Source organism: Phoxinus phoxinus (assembly GCF_949152265.1).
Source record: "Phoxinus phoxinus genome assembly, chromosome: 13".
In the NCBI taxonomy this organism is placed as follows: domain Eukaryota; kingdom Metazoa; phylum Chordata; class Actinopteri; order Cypriniformes; family Leuciscidae; genus Phoxinus; species Phoxinus phoxinus.
In genome coordinates this window covers 17,060,542-17,077,542 of record NC_136888.1, presented here as the reverse complement: position 1 = coordinate 17,077,542, position 17,001 = coordinate 17,060,542, and the positions used below count along the sequence as shown (strand labels likewise).

Below are 17,001 nucleotides of genomic sequence, written 5' to 3'. Positions count from 1 at the left end.
GCGGACCGCAAGCACTGTGATTGGTCTGCTGGTCTTCCTCAGGTCCAAAAAAATATGATAGCGTCGCATTCCCTCGTATACATTTCCGCTTGCGGATTATAAATGATCTGTTTTTTGATATTTAACAACTCAAGCTGCAACAAAAGTCGCTGTCTATTTGCCGCCATCACTGCTGCTGCTTCTCCGACAAGCTGCTGCTTCTTCGGCTTTTGCCTTGATACTGTGGGTTACACCATCAACATGCCAGTGGACACTGCCTACTAGCAGTCTGCATGTGTAACTGCACGCCGGCGACGCGGACAACGACGCAGAAGTATAAATAAAAACTGACGCGTAGCATACAGCGTAACGGCGTAGGTCTTACGCAAAAGTATAAGTACGGTACCTCTACACTGTAGGTTACATGTCGGTTTTCATTTACACCTCTGCATCGTTGTCCGTGTTGACGTGCGATTACACATGCAGAGGGAGCATGCGAAACCTGAGGGAGGGGTTCTAGCAGACCAACCACAGCGCTTGCAGTCCGCGTAGAATTGCCGCATTGTAAAATTTTTGGAGAGGTGCACATCATGGTACGCCATAGGCTACCCATGCTACACACAGCCTACAATGTAGCTACGGCGCGAGTTCGACGCAGAAGTATAAATTGGGCTTTAGACCCTGACGTGGCGCTAAGCACTTTTCCACGTCAAAGATCGTTTTTCTAAAAAATATATATTTATAAATCTTGGTATACTTGGTACCAGTGTTATGAATCTATATACTTGGTTCCAGAAGTATTTTAAAATACTCTGTGTTAAAGAGTTGTAAGCCATAAATTAAACCACCCAGGAATGAGGTGAATCACATTGGTGGAATCACATTGGTGGAATGTTTTTGCAGAATCATGGGTAATGTAGTTTCTCTTCAGGAATTCCGCAGTTAAACATGATTATTTAAAAAATAAGTTGAAATAATATAGACTGATGGCTTCAACAGAAGCATTAACCATCAATTAACAACCTCGTAGATCACACAGGTTTGGAAGTTCATCAATTTCCCTATGGATAAAATGAATTTTTAATTTTTCAATGGGAATTTTTACTTCCGGAGCCCAACTGTTGCACTCTGTTGAGAATCAGCATTGCTGAGGTAAGGCAGGAGAACGTTGGGATACAGACGCTCCATCCGTTTAAAAAAAGAAAGCTTTCAAGAGGTCAAAGGTCAAACATTGTTAATTTAACACAAGAATGTTATTTACTGTTTCAGTCTTGTATGTAGTTGAACTCTCAGGTTCTTTATATTTGTCAAAAAAGAAGAAAAATCCAGCATTGTTTCCATTGCTGTGCTGCTCGGCAGCTATTAAGCATTCCCGTAGAGCATAATGCGGTACAGTCCAGACATAATGAAGGTGGCCAGTCTTCTGATTAGCTGTTGTCTTTGGCAAGTTTCACACATTGATTGTTGGGGCGGCCCCAGTTTTTCCAAAAAAGAACACCCTAAAGCATTGTTTCGAATGTGTGCCTTCTCAGTCTGAAGCATTTACATTAACAGACACACATTTGCACTGCTTGATCCGTTGCACTTTCCGTTGCCGGTATGGCGGCTGCAGCCCAGGGCAGTGAAGCCGAACGGTGACCGTGGTTATCCGGCTTGGCCGGCAGAACGCACAGGACTGGAATGAAGTGTGGTGGTCTGGCGTGGATGCTGTTTTTCGACTTCGATGTGAAGCTTGAGACGTCAGGTGGCGGGGGATGTAGAAAGAGTTACACTGGCCGTAGCAGAACCGGTTGATGACAGTTCGGCTCAGACAGCCCTCCAAACTCACCGTTTGACGTAACGGCTGTGTTTTGCACCAGTCGCTTTTCAGGTACTTCCTCTCAGTGACTACCAGGGCCTCGCGACTCGACGACAGCATGTCGTGTTTACCCTTCTGTCGTTGTGCGGATGTGTGCTGGGGCAAAGCCGCTAGTGTGTGGGATGGTGATGACAAATCATTGCCTTTTAGCTTGTATGGGGAGGGGATGGAACCTTGAGGGCGGGGCTTCTTGGTCTCCGTAGACACAAAAAGGGTCCATGCCAAAATGGCAGGTATTGCCAGCTTCCAGAACATCCTGAGGAAAGATTCAAAATAGGGAAACCATTAGTGCCTCTGGTACTGATTCAGATGTACATTGTCAAATTAATGGTCAGTCAGTTATAGAGTGATAAATGTTTAATTATAAACTGTACGTGTTTAAACCTACTTACTATCATTTACTCAGAAATCAGACAACACTGGTTAATTGGTATGATTTTATTAAACATAAGTAGAAGGCCAATAAAAAATCAGGACTTTGGCTATTTCTAAGAAATATTGCATTTTCACTTGACATTTTCACTTGATATGTGACATATGACTCGAAGTATAATAATCTCCCCAAAAACATGATCATTCAACACTATGGCAACCCCCAAAAATTATATTATCAAAATCTCTCTTTTACTAATTTTACCTTAAAGACACATTAAGTTAACCTGGTTGACACCAGACCCTTTTCAGTTGTAACTGAGAGTGGGTCTGGGAAAGGCTCATTCACAGCCCATTTCCAAAGGGGCGTCACCAACGGATGTCGCTCAAATGCCTCTGGGCGCAACTGGGCGACCTAAAACCAATCAGAGTGATTGTCACTGTGTAAAGCCCGTCTCAACGTTTGTGATTGGTGCCTCGATTTGGGAAAATTGGAAATGGGCTTGAATGGGCTCTTGGCCAGACGGACTTACAGAGCAAATCTCAAATTTGCCAGAAGTTCATCAGGGTGTTCCCAGGCTAACATTAAGTAACAATTGACCAAAATGAACTAACCCAATGCAAAGCTTGCTGGGAAAAGGGAATCCCCCTGCCCTAATTCAATCTCACTACTTCACACACTAAAAAAGGAGTGACTCATAAGAGTCATTTGTTCGTGCGTCTGTCTGTTCACGCTGTAGCCTATGTTTTTGATTCGCTAATAAGAATTATGCTCATAAGAGTCATTTCGGTATCACTTTATTTTGATGGTCCCTTTTGACCATTCTGTTTCAAACCGTAATTTCTGCAGGAATCAGCGTCTGGTTCGAGTCATGATGTTCAGAGTATCGGTGTTGCAGCGTCACTGAAGTAGTGCAGGAAACCAGTAAAAAGTTAAGTAGTGTGAGTACACGAACACTACAACGGTTGTGATATGACGTCAGACTAAATTTAACACATAACAAATAATAATAAAAACAAAAAGTAATATACAATCGACTCCACTTTACTGCAAAAAAATGTGTGTTCTTTTAATTCAGGCAAGAGGTCAAGTCGTGGCAAGTACATGGAATGAACGCACTATTAGATAAAGGGGATCGAGTGATTCATAATCAGGATCTATCCTGGTGAAAAAATATTTATTCATTGTTATCCTCATTATTTTCATCTTCAACAGCATTGTGAACAGTAGGAAATTCAATTAAACTTAATGTGGAGGATGTGACAAATGATTGACAGGGCAGTTTAAACGGTTACAGGCTGCACATAACTAAGCGTCAAAGCAGTCCGTTAAAGACGCAATTATGATCAAGCATGTCCCAAATCTTGCCTTTACTCTTCTGCTACACACACATAAGTAGGCAAATTGGAATGAAAGACACCACAAATGATTATTATGAGTTATTAGCATGGTAATCCATGGTTGTGTCATGATATCACCATACAACCATGGTGATGGCACTTTCTGGTTAAAAAAAGACCAGCGAGTGCAGTTTTACAGCAGTTTGTTTATTCTTAAAAAGCAGAGTGGTTCTTATGTAATGCTGATAAAGTTAAACCTGGTCTTTGGTCTGAATCCTCTGTCAGTTTTGCTTTAGATAACCCTCTGATAACCTCTGATATTTCAGATACTTTACAACCATTGGCATTGTCTGTTTCATTCATGCTCTCTCTGTCTCTCTCTCTCTCTCTCTCTCCGCTTTCATCTTGTCTGCTGGGTAGATTGAGAATAAAGCACAGTTGTATTTCATATATTTTAAAGACACTGTCTTTCAATAGATTTCAATAGATCCCAAAGGCTTTTTTTATATGGATGTTTTTCAGGACAGACCAACCAAAAGAGCTCACAGAAAGTCTGGAGCTAAACAACACCAGAAAGCTATTATGACTATTATATCCTTTATAAAAAAAAAATAAGAGTTAAGCAACATTCAAGTCAAGTAAACGTGTGAATCTTTCTCCAGAAGATAGAAAACACACATGCACAGACATAACACAATCCTGCTCAGCTAGGTTTATCGTTAAACATTAACTTTCTTTAAAAAAAGTACAAAAAGAGGGTCTTTTGATTCCATTTAAGGAATCGTTTATCCAAAAAATTTAATTCCAAAGAACTAAAGCTTTCAGACTTCAAAGAACAATATTTAAAGTCGTCTGAAGCCAAAATATATCTTTGCGTGAGAAAGACTTTGTGTTCAGACTGAATTTTAAGTTGTTATTCACTGAAAATTTCGACATCTTTGCATATTCATGAAAGTTTGAGAGTGGGATGTCTGAATCATGAACACATTGTTCTTTTGAGTCAAATCTTTTTTGTGAATCACTAATATGGTTCGCAAGACCAGTGTTAGTGTTTCATTCACAAATGGAACTGATATGAGTCTCAAGTTCATTCTCTTACTGGAATTTCAGTCATGATGTTTTATGGTGCTTTTGCTCCTTTTTAAAGCTTGAAAGCTTCAGTCCCTATTCATTGGAACTGCATGGAAAAGAGCGACCAGCGCAGTCTTCAGAATTTCTTTTTATAAAACAACATGAGAGGATGAGTATGAAATTGTAATATTTTGAGTGAACTGTCCCTTTAAGCTCTATAAATCTGGGTTACCGGGGAGAATTGGCTACAGTTAACCGTGACTCACACGGCGGCAGAAAGCAATGGATTAATCATCCGTATCTCCCTCCGTCAGTGTCGCTGGCAGCCATTAATGCTGTTTACTTTTACACCAGTCCCAGAATGCTCATGCAAATAAACAGGGCCGACCCATCAAAAGGGAACGCTACAGAAGCCACGAGGTTACAAGGAAGTGGCCTTTATGTCTCTGCTGAGGCAGGGTTAAATAATGAGGGCTTTGCTTATGCCGGTGGTGAGATATGCTGGGGACATGTAAACAGTGGGGAGAGCACCATGTGAACGTTATTAGATCAGGATGTGGAAAGTTTAGCAGTCTTGGGTTTCTCTCCTTCAGATGACCACAGGCTGACTAGAGGGTTTGGTTTACTGGTAGCTCAAAATTATGTGTGAAGAAACAGGGAATGCTGGGATGTGGCAGTGACTCAAAAGGCTGTGAGATACTGTACATGCACAAACATCACAGAGCTCAATTGTCCATACCTGAAACTGATTTCAGATCTGTGGGAGTGAAAGTGACACGCACGCATGCACGCACGCACGCACACACACACACACATAGACAGAGGGGCCATAAATCTCCCCTGAGAAAAATTGTGGTTTGGAGATAATGACAGTGTCTAGTTGGAGCATACGCAAGTAAATAAACACAAAACCTTCTATCTGTCTCCCATCTGTCTGTGTATGTGAGAAAGTCAGTGACAGATCATCCACACTGTAAAAAAATGTGTGGATTTACAGCATAAACGAATGCAGTTGCTGTACTTTCACTGTCACTGTTATCGCTAGTATTTCTACACTTTACTATAATTGAACTGCATACTGTGACTTCACAGTCATATACTGTAGCAGAATTGCTGGTAGCTTTTGTTTATTCATTTATTATAATGTAATAGTATGATATCCACAGTAACTTAAGAGTCAATTAATTAAGTAACAATTAATTAAAGAAATTAATTAATTAATAAAAAATAAAAAAATATTACTGTGAAAAACGTACAGTAACTTTTTATTGTTAAAATTTTACAGTATTTTTGTTGAAAATGGCCATTTTACCATCCATTCTCCAAACCGCTTATTCTCTCTGTAGGGTCATGGGAGGACTGGAGCCACATGAGGGAAAATCACTCTGGACAGATGGCCAGTCCATCTCACACACACACACACACACACACACACACACACACACACACACACACACACACACACACACACACACACACACACACACACACACACACACACACACACACACACTTTAACATCTCCAATTCACCTGCTAAATGTCTTTGGATTGTAGGGGAAACCCACACAGAGACAGGGAAAACTTCGGGCTCAGCCGGGATTCAAACCTGGGACCTTCTTGCTGTGAGGTGACAGTGCTTTCCACTGAGGAGCCACAAATGGCCTAGCCATTACAGTTGAATCTTGAAAAATCTTGTGAAACGTTTAACATTTCACAATGCTCAAACAGTCATAATGTGCATGATAAAGGAACAAAATTAAGAAATATATCATTTGACTGATAAGATACATTAAGACCCTTTCTCATTTCCCTTGTTTGACCCTAAAACTGATATTTTACTCCGAAACTTTCTTTCCTCAGCTGCTAAAAACAGTTTGTTGAGACAAAGGCTGATGTAAGAGAAGCAACGTAGCGTAAAACAACCAAACCGCAAGTACCAGCATCTCTCATTGAGCAGAAGCCAGCATGCTCTCCCACACAGCCAGTGATACCAGCATTTGACCAACCACTGTCAAAACCCACAGCGAGCCTTCCCTCACACTTCCACAACATCTCCAACCCAAAACAACAGTCGCACGAAGCCACAAGTCAAACCCTGAAGCTCTCTCTCTATCTCACACCCATACACACATTAAACACCATCGCATGCATAAACACTAACTGGCGCCACAAAATTATGAATTTGACAGGAGTTATCATCACAGCAATTACGTACCTCCCTCTGCCACAAGACAATCTCTTTACAACATACTTATGCAATTTATACACGCACATACAGAGCTGAAGTGTGTTTCCCAAAATAAGGATTGCATTTGAACATATTTCCCCAAACATGTCCCCATCTGCCATTGGTTGTTCAAACAGAGCAATGTTTTGATTGTCTCAAGGTGTTCACACTTTTGAAGGGAATTAACCTTGGCTCACTTTAGTTGTATCTGCATATGAAAAAATAAAAAAATGAAAAAAAAAAATCCGTCATCATTTACTCGCACTCAAGTCTGGGGACCATCAACTGTTTTTTTTTACTGACTTTTTTTTTTTTTAATCTTCTTTTGTGTTCAGCAGAAGACAGAAATTCATACAGGTTTGGAACAACTTGAGGGTGAGTAAATGTAGACAGAACTTTCCATTTTGAGTGAACATGCCTTTAAGCTAGGATAGAAGAAAGTATTTGACTAAAACTCTTGAAATTGAACACAGTTGAGTCAAGAAAAGCTTTAACATGTCAAATTAATTTATTCAAATCCAGCCCTCATGCCATCAAACACAAAAGTCACATGTGCAGAAGGTATCATTTCTGATTAAAGAAATATTTTAATGCAATTTAAACAACTCAAAACTACACCATGCCCTAAAGCCCAGTGTAAAACCATTAATGCTCACGTGTTTTCCAGAGACATGTTTCATTTGAATAATTTCACTTGAACATACTGTTCAAATCGTCTGCAATTTTCAAGTTTATTTTTTCCTGCAAAGATGACAAATTTAGTGACCGGTGGGCATATATCTCCATATAGAAACTATTGCAAAGATTGAGATGATAAGAGGTTTTGCCCACCAGTCACTAAAGTTGTGATGTGTGTTCCTGAGTAAACACCTTGAAATGGCAGCATGAATTAAACTCCACCACATGACAAGCTGTCAAACGTTGCCTCGAATATTATTTCCACTTTCAGTTGGTTTTAAAACATCTATATATAGTCACCCCAGAAATATTTACAGAGTTTTCGTTCTCTCTCACATGATGGTGATTCCTCCTGCCATATGCAAGAGACTTTCCATGGAGTTTTTGGCAATGATTTTTCCAGGGTAGGTTGCCATGTCTTTTCCCAACCCTCCCCATTACATGGTTTGGGACTCACACACACACAAACACACACACACACACACACGCATTCACACCTACGGACAATTAATCGTTTCCAATTCACCAACACTGCATGTTTTTGGACTGTGGGGGAAACCGGAGCACCCGGAGGAAACTCACACAGACACAGGGAGAACATGCAAACTCAGCCGGGACACGAACCGAGGACCTTCTCGCTGTGAGGCGACAGTGCTACCCACTAAACTCAACAGTTAACTGTCTTGTGCAAAGTATTCGTTCCACACCACAACAACAGAAAAATAAATTGCTGAACGCAAGAACATGAATGCCACCTGTGAATCATGCTGTTTACCAGCGACCAAAGAAAACAATAAGTAATACAAAAAAGGTTTCTAACTCCAGATGAATCTAGATTAGAGTTCAGCAAAAGCACAGGCAGTATAAAGTGCTTCCATGGTGTGATTTTGTCACCATGTGGTGTATGGGTATCTAGATCACTGGGAGTAGATGGAATATCTGTGGTTTAGGACTGTTGGGTCAGACTCATGTTACGATACATAGCTGAGGTTTAAAGTGTGGTTGAGCAGTTCAACCATATCAATGACTGAATTCTCTGATGGCTGTCGTCACATAACGCTTTGAGTCTGACTTCAGCTCCCTCGAATACTGTACATGCACAACACACAGTCAAGTGTATTTCCCATTCACATCTACTGCTTAGTGTATGATCATTACAATTACAAGAAATGAATCTTAACCCGACCCTTATTACAATATCAAAAACCTCCCCTAATATTAACCATTTTATAACCCTATCCAACCCCTACTCAAGCCCTCAAGGCACACACATTGCCATCATTCTTGATAGTATTGGTTTATCAAGGATTGTTGGGGATTTAGAAGGTCACTGGGAAACTCAAAGGCTGTCAGGCTCAAATCCGCTCTGTTTAATGCGCTCTGAGGGGCAGTCACCACTTTGAACTGAGTTGCGGCTGATCCTTTTCCATGGCCTTCTTTATAATGCCAATCATGCATTTCAGTCGCAAACACACATGCATGAGCAGGACTGAAGCCAAAACTCTCACACAACCTCACACGCTCTCATGCACACGTCCCCATTAATAAACATACAGTACACTGTCAGACTCACTCAATCCCTGCTCTTCAAGGTGAACAGTATCGGTTTCATTACATTGTGATTAGATGACCTGCATTATGAAGAACTAAATACGAGTGTAAATACAGAATTATACAACATCAGTATCAATTTAGAGTATTTGTTCTAAAAAGCAGGTTTCTTAGGATTGTTACAATAGCAGAACCCTCCAATTAGAACTTCTGTTTTTAAGGTTCTATGAAGAACTTTAGAACAATTCCAGCATAAAAATAGTTCCTTACACTCTTAAAAATGATTAAAATTCACCCTAAGAAGAAAAAAAAAGTATTTTTAAAGACTGTTTACAGAAAGGTTCATTGTGGAAACCAGAATGGTTCTTTTATGGCAAGGCTGCAAAAACTCCCTTTTGGAAATTATTTAAAAAATGTTTTATATATATATATAATTCTAAATAGAACTAATAAAATCATAAAATAATCTTCTTTTTAGAGTGTACCTGTAGATCTGGAGTCCAGAGTCACGTTTTACTGCTGCGAAGAGGTCACTCAGAGGTCAAAGGTCGAGCAGCAGGTCAGAGATCGGCCAAGGATCAGAGCTCCAGACGTGGAGAATCAGCGTGGACATCCATCAGAAGTAGAGGACGTTTCTCGAAGTGTTCCTGGAGATCGTGCCGTTTGAGTCCAGCTCTGCAGAGGCCAAACTGAAGCAGTCACACTTTATGGCTCATAGTTCCCCAGTTTCACTCATTTATGTGGCATCCAGCTCGCATTCTGTTTCACTGAGTCCTTCCCGGCGAGTCTTTGCATCATGTTCTCACTGATTTACTGTCACATCCCAGTGGCTCTCCAAAGAGAAGTGTGTGAGTGTGAAGAGAGCTGAAAGAAAATCATCAGTTGCACACAAGTTACAGAAAAATTCATCTACACCTCTCTCTCTCTCCCTCCCTCTCTTTTGGTCTAGCATTCTCTGATACCTCCCCCAGAAGTCCACTGTTAATCAACCAGTCCTGAAAACATATTGTCTCTGTCTCTCTCTCTCTCTCTAACCCCGTCCCTCTTGACTTCTGCAGTTGCAGTTTTACAGGGAAAAATCTCTGTAAATATAGAAAATACATCAATAAACCAATGAGTTTGATCCAAATGATAATTTATATTTATATTGGTTCAATCAAAAAAAAAAAATGTAGGCTCGTGTTCTGGAACATTTGTGAAAATCTTTGGCTTTATTGAGGTCCTGCCTAAAGTTTTTTCTCGGGTGTCTTTCCAAATGCAAAATGGTTTTATAAACAAGTTTTGACAGCACATCAAGGCAAGGCAAAGCAGATGTGTTATGTGGTCTTAAAAGACAAAAGCTTTTAGATGCAAAACTATTAATCTTGCATTCTACAGTTTATCATTTTTAACTTGAAATGTGTGTACCAATAAATCTCCGTTTGGCTCGCACAGTACTGACTGTTCCCCTTTTGTTTTCGTCGCTTATTCTGTCATTCGTTCTCTCATTCTGTAGTTTGTGTGGTTTTGAACTCATCTCTATTTAACCACAATAAGAATAACCTCCCTCCCTTGTTCCTTTTATTTTTCTCTCAATCACACGAACCCATACAATCCACGGTGCGAAGAACATATGAAAACAAGTTACCAAAAAGACATTTACACAATGATCAGACTCACATAGCCTCCAGACTGTTTTGGTTGAAACTAAAGAAGCTGAAGTACTTAAATGTTAAATTCCTCATTGTGTTGATAGCAGCAAACTAGATTGTTCTGCTCAGAGCTGACTGTTAGTGTTGGATAGGTTAGTTTGGACCTCAAGATTTAGTGCTGTTCTCAACAAACTGACCAAATAATCAAATACAAACAGTAACTCGAAGACCCTTCAGGAAAATGACCTGGTGGATGGAGTCATCGCCCTCTAGTGGTTAAAAAAACAACAGCAATCAAATAATTATGAATGTGGGTAGGTGACAATGTGCAAGCATGTATAATATATATATATATTTTTTTTAAATGTAGTTAATTCATAACTGAAAAGGTAATGCACTGTATTATATGTATGGCAAGCCGTTTTAACATTCAATCCTTAAAACATACTAGTATCTATGTCATGCTACTTCTATAAAAAAATAAGTACTAGTAGCATGAAAATAGATACTAGTAGGTTTAAAGAATTACATGTTAAAACAGCTTGCCATAGAATATGAAGTCATACAAACTGCAAGTATGATCATTACATTTAAAATGGTTTTAAACTGTTTTATTTACATGCAGATCAAACTAACTAAAATGCAAATGATCAGAATACCATAAGCTAAAAAAGAAAAAAAGTATAAGACTGTCAATTTGATTTTATTATGGTGTTCTTTTACAATTAATGTATTATTTAATATACCGGTAATAATTATTATGCTGCTCCATAACCGGTATGTACGCATGTATGTTAATAATTAAAGCCCCACCAAGTATCACCTAAATTCAGAACATATTGTAGTGAATTCTGCAGTCATACAACACTGTTTGATTTTAGCCCTGTATTAGAAAAAGTGACTTTGCCACTGGAATGAGCACATGATGCAATCTAGCCTCAAACCTGCGTTCCTTTGGGAGCACTACAGCTCAAATCTGTCAAGAGTAAACGCTCTACCACCGCGTAAAAGCTCCGGCATTGTCATTGACAGTTCTACAGGTGGCACCGAGAAACAGAAATCACTGCAATGGCTTTCAGACAACGAATTAACTTTAATACATTTTCAAGTAAAATTGTTTACATATGGTATAAAAAATAAAGGAGGGAGCCGACAAAGAAGAACAGACGAGACAGATTGCAAGACCAGTCGCTTTCAGATATATCCCATGCGACTTCACATGTGCGATAAGCAAACGTGTGCTAAATCCTTTATAGTGCAATAAAATCAATGCAAAAAGAGATGAAATGTGAGTAGGAAGAGATCATCTCTGTGTCTAAAGCTTCTCGATTTTACACAATGTGCCTACGCTGTTATATTTAACTGTGGATTTTATTACTTTACATTTTCTGGTTTTGACATCATTTGATCAGTCTACAGTTGGAGACAGTCCTGACAGACAAAAGAGGAGAGGAGAAGATCATTTTCCTCTTTTGAAAGACATTGCTGCATTTCCCAAATATTTGAAGTCCACGTCTAACTGTCTTAAAGACTGAAACTAGCAAGTAGCAAGTAGAAACTGATGTAAAAATTCAGTCTCTTGGACATGCACGTGATTTGGTCCGTTGTCCAGGGTATCTGGAATCAGACGACAGAGATGAAGATGACAGCGTCCTCATCCTCGGTGGATTGTTTTGAGTCTCAGCAAGATTGGACGACAGCAGGCAGCCTCTTCGATATCAGGGATTTCCCCTGAAACACAAGACAAAAAGAGCAAAGAGAAAGACAAATTATTTTTTTATACGGTTCTGGGCAGTGACAACAGCCAACATATCAATCTTTAAGCATGCTAAACAGAAAATGAGCCCTTTCTGTAAAATTATATTATAGGGATAGTTCACCCAACAACAAAAAAAAAGAAAGAAATTGCCATCATATACTCGTCATCATGCTGTTCCAAACTTTAGCGTGAGGTACTATTCACTAAAAGTTAGGTTTTTCTACTGTAGCTCTCAAATATTGAATAGAAAATATATTAAAATTAAAATTTCATATTTGAATGTAGTCTCCCATTTAAAAGTTTGTGATTGGTACGGTTTTTTAATGTTTTTGAAAGAAGCCTCACCAAGGCTGCATTTATTTGATCAAAAATACAATTGAACAGTAAAATTGTGAAATATTATATTATTATTTTAGACAACTGTTTGCCATTTTAATAGATTTTGAAAATGTAATGTATTCCTGTGATGCAAAGCTGAATTTTCAACATCATTTCTCCAGTCTTCAGTGTCACGTGATCCTTCAGAAATCATTCTAATGTGCTGATGTGCTGCTCAAGAAACATCTCTAATTATTATTAATGTTGGAAACTTAATACTTTTGTGGAAACCATGATGTTATTGTCAGGATTCTTTGAACTTACTTCACAGACATTTTTTGGAACAATGGAAAAAGTCTTTACTGTCACTTTTGAACAATGAGTTAATGATGTTTAATACAAGTATTAATTTCTTTAAAATAAAACGTTCTGACACTAAATTTAGTTTAAGAATAGTGTACAGTATAAAACAGACTTGTAAAACAGCAATATCGATGACTTGTATGATGCTTTGTAATATTTTTGTAGCTCAGCCTCCCCATTCACCTTCATTGTATGGAAAAAAAAGCATTCTATCTAACATCTCCATTTGTGTTGAATGGAAGAAAACAAATCAATATTTTTTGGGTGATCATTTCCTTCAACAGAAACATCAGATGTATCCCAGACTTGTTTACACTAACGCGTTTTCGTTTCAAAAGAAGACGATCCTCGTCCATACTGGCGTTTCCATTGCATTTCAGAAAAAAAATCTCAGTTCACGCTACACGACTAAAACCACATGACCATTCATGCACACTTGGCATGCGCGTAGTGTAAACAGCTGCCAATTGCTCTAATAATAGCTTGCTTCTTGCACATGTAGGCAGCTGCAGTATTATTAAATGCAGTGTTTAACTGCACAATGGCTGCTAAAAAGGACAACAAAGTCAGCAAAGCTTGCACTTCCATCTCAATGTTATTGTTTACACGGTGGTCGAGGCTGCTCTGTTAGAGCCATTGAGAGAGACGGCTCTGTCGTGTTCTGGTAGCGTAATGCGGGCAGCCACGCTTTCCTTTGGTCTGCAGCGTTTCCAAAAGTCTCAGTTTTCGAAGGTCAAGAACTCCAGAGTAGTGAAGATGCCAGGCGTAAACCGTAGCAAAAGTTATGCATATTGAAACGAAAATGCACTAGTGTAAACAGGGCCTTAGACAGATACGAAACAGGAGCAACACACACAGGTCAAGGAGAAGCAGGGTTACCTGGAAGAAATGCCTTCCTTCAAAACAAGTTCTTACTTTTCTGTGGACAAGATAGAGAAAAGTGAACAGGTACACATTTTGGCAGCTGTTGCAACAGAAGACCAAAATGCAAAGTCATGCAGAGTTACCAACCACAGCTAAACACTTCATTTAAAGATGACACAAGTAACAAGAAGAGAAGAGCTTGCTTAACCCTGTGGGAAAACATGAATTAACATGACATCACAAGGTTCGGGAGGGGCGGGATAAAGAACCAAACAAGCTTCATCTGACCAGAGCTGCTGTCTGATTGGTCAGGTAAGCCATCACTGAGGGGGCGGGGCCACTACCACTTACCACATTACGAGTGAACTTTTCAAATGAGGTTCTGCGATCCTGTATGCTTCCCGACTTCAGTCAACAAGATAAAGAGTGAAAAAAGGGACTACAGCATGGCGTGTCTGAATAAGTATGTGTATATGAAATAGAATCAGGCTAATATATCCGTCTATTTGTGTCAATTAAAAGGTATCAGATTTAACACTTCCACAGATTGTCTCTTTCTGGAGCTTTTGCACCACTAATTCATTTTCGAAACTGTGGTTTCTGATAAATATAATATTCCCCCAAATAAAAAAAACTTCCCTTTTACTGCTGGTATTAATAAAACAAATGTGAACAAACTAATTCACATCATGGTATCATAACCCCAATCCCAAAATACACATTTTGGTATTCCAGGAAGCATGTTCTTGGATTCAAAAACAGCCGGAAGAGAGTGACAGAGTAGAACAGAATGCAGGGATTTGAGACATGTTTTTTAAAGCAGGTCCCTATAAACCTACAAATCATAGTCACTGGTTTATGTTTCTGTCGGTGCGTGCATTACACATAAGCAACAAATGCCCCTTATAACATTTGAACAATCTCATTACTCAGTAATTAATTGTAGGCTACTGTCGTTTTTCCGTTCAACGGTGCGCTTGATGAATGAATTACACAAAAGTTATTCTTGTCTCGTGAAGAGAAATGCACAAACTACAAATGCATTACCAACCAAAAACAAAAACATATTCTTTCCACGAGTGTTATGTGTCGAGAGTCATGCTCTCGCTGATATAGCCTAGGCTACTACCTGATGATCAGTAGCGGTTCACTAAATAAAATTCACTTAATACTTATTTACAACTCAAAAACAACTATTAAATAATAAAATAACTAGTTTGACAACTAGCTTGAAAATACTAGGCATGAAACAAATGTGAATCCGTAATTTCTTTACAATTTAAAGGACGAGAGAATTCGCGAGTGCACAGGACAAAGTTTGAGAGCGCACGCATTAAATCTGAGCGAGAGCAGAGCCATGAGATCGCTGTATTGGTTTTGTGCTAGAGAAGAATCTGCGTGCGGAGAGATTCATTACATGGATGCGTTCTTGCATTACAATAATGTAATCTCTCTCCACATTTGTCTTCAAAATAAAGCCAAAGAAACAGCCTCAAATTAACGATAAAAACGAGAGGAAAGTCATGTCTGAAAGCTGCAATAATTTTTTTTATTGACTAAAATGAACGGAGACTATCTCGTGTTTTTCTGTGGGTGTTCGGGGACCGGCGCCTGTGCTACTGATAACATGTTCAATGCAATGCAAATAAAACAAACAATAGACACAATACAATATACATTCACTGATTTATGAATCTGTCACAAAGATATACAGCAAATACTCCTATATGAGATTAATTTCACATTCAATTTCACTCAATATTGATTCAAAAGTTTGGGGTCAGTTCGATTTTTTAATTAACGGTATTCTTATTTTTTTTTAAAGAAATTAATACATTTATTCCACAAGGATGCATTGAATTGATCAAAATTGACAGCAAAGACATCAATAATGTTACAAAACATTTCTACTTCAAAATAAATGCTGTTCTTTTAAACTTTTCTATTCATAAGGGAATCCTGAAAAAAAACTGTTTTTTCTTGGGTAACAAATCAGCATATTAGAATGACTTCTGAAGGACAGGAATAATGACTGCTGAAAATTCAGCTTTGCCATCACATTTAATAAATTATATTTTAAAATATATTAAAATATGAAACAGTTATTTTTAATTAATACTAATACATTTTCGAATATTGCTGTTTTTACAGTATTTTTGATCAAATAAATGACACTTAAAAAAAAAAAATCTTACCGACCCAAACTTTTGAACGTTAGTAGATTTACCAATCAGGACATGTAGAGTATTCAAGATGAGTTATTCTATCCTGTCAAATTGCTTAAAACATTTTACCTTTTTCTTAGCCTGCAGAAGTTCCTGGTAGGCACTGGATCTAATGAAACGACTGTAAGAGTCACTCTTCATCAGCTTATAGATGTGTTCCTGGGAGACACACATTTACATGTTTATATGGCTTGTTTTCATACATTTTTTGAAAAAGAAAATCACTGTAGCTGCTAAAAACATAATCCTCACCTGTGCATCTTCAAAAGCGTATCGTCCAGGGTCTTTGATGTTCTGTGTGGTTTTGTCGTAGCTCTTCGAGTCAACGTTGATGGCACTGGGGGCTCCAGGAGCCAAAAACTCCTCCCAGATCTCCTGCACCCGTGTTGGCACCTCACGGATCGGCCTCCTCTTTAACTCCTGCGCTGCCAACCAGAATCTGAGTTTTGGATAACAAGAGAGAATCAATTTGCAGAATACAAAGACAATGCATGCAGCAAAAGTGGTTGCCCAGTGGAACATCTGGCTGCGTTACTCTTCACCCGCCAGCAGGGGGCATGAAAAGGAAGTGTAGGTTTACCTGAGGTTTTCTGAGCTGAATTCAGACTCCAGGAACTTGAGGAACTGCTCTCGCCCAATGGCGTCTTTCAACACTTCGTCGATTCTAAAACCCCAGCGTCTAACTCTAGTCTGACCAGGTTCCTTACTGTTCCAACACACACAGAAACACATTATACATACACACTGATTTGTAAAAACAAT

General features: G+C 38.9%; 2 protein-coding genes across 6 annotated transcripts in view; both read right to left on the bottom strand.

Moving 5' to 3' along the window:
• Positions 1-1,361: 1,361 nt before the first annotated feature.
• grem2a (gremlin 2, DAN family BMP antagonist a) lies at positions 1,362-9,702 on the bottom strand. The gene is made up of 2 exons (XM_079633220.1): positions 9,565-9,702; positions 1,362-2,093 (listed from the first exon to the last, which is right to left on the bottom strand). Exon 2 carries the CDS (start codon positions 2,090-2,092, stop codon positions 1,508-1,510), a length of 585 nt encoding a protein of 194 aa, XP_079489346.1. The 5' UTR covers position 2,093; positions 9,565-9,702; the 3' UTR covers positions 1,362-1,507.
• Positions 9,703-11,780: 2,078 nt separating this feature from the next.
• Positions 11,781-17,001, bottom strand: part of rgs7a (regulator of G protein signaling 7a) — a 54,967-nt gene continuing 49,746 nt past the window's right edge. For 2 of the 5 annotated variants that reach the window (XM_079632498.1, XM_079632499.1), the window contains 5 exons: positions 16,820-16,945; positions 16,492-16,678; positions 16,309-16,398; positions 14,030-14,069; positions 11,781-12,441 (listed from right to left, as the gene is read on the bottom strand). In XM_079632498.1, coding sequence (XP_079488624.1) covers positions 14,049-14,069; positions 16,309-16,398; positions 16,492-16,678; positions 16,820-16,945 — 424 coding nt within the window. In that variant the 3' untranslated portion in view covers positions 11,781-12,441; positions 14,030-14,048. Of the gene's footprint in view, positions 12,442-14,029; positions 14,070-14,365; positions 14,420-16,308; positions 16,399-16,491; positions 16,679-16,819; positions 16,946-17,001 lie in introns of all 5 variants that reach the window. The other 3 variants (XM_079632496.1, XM_079632497.1, XM_079632495.1) reach the window with 2 other exon arrangements.

Excerpts from the sequence above, each read along its gene's own strand:
- grem2a (XM_079633220.1), bottom strand. The coding sequence starts at position 2,092 with ATGTTCTGGAAGCTGGCAATACCTGCCATTTTGGCATGGACCCTTTTT.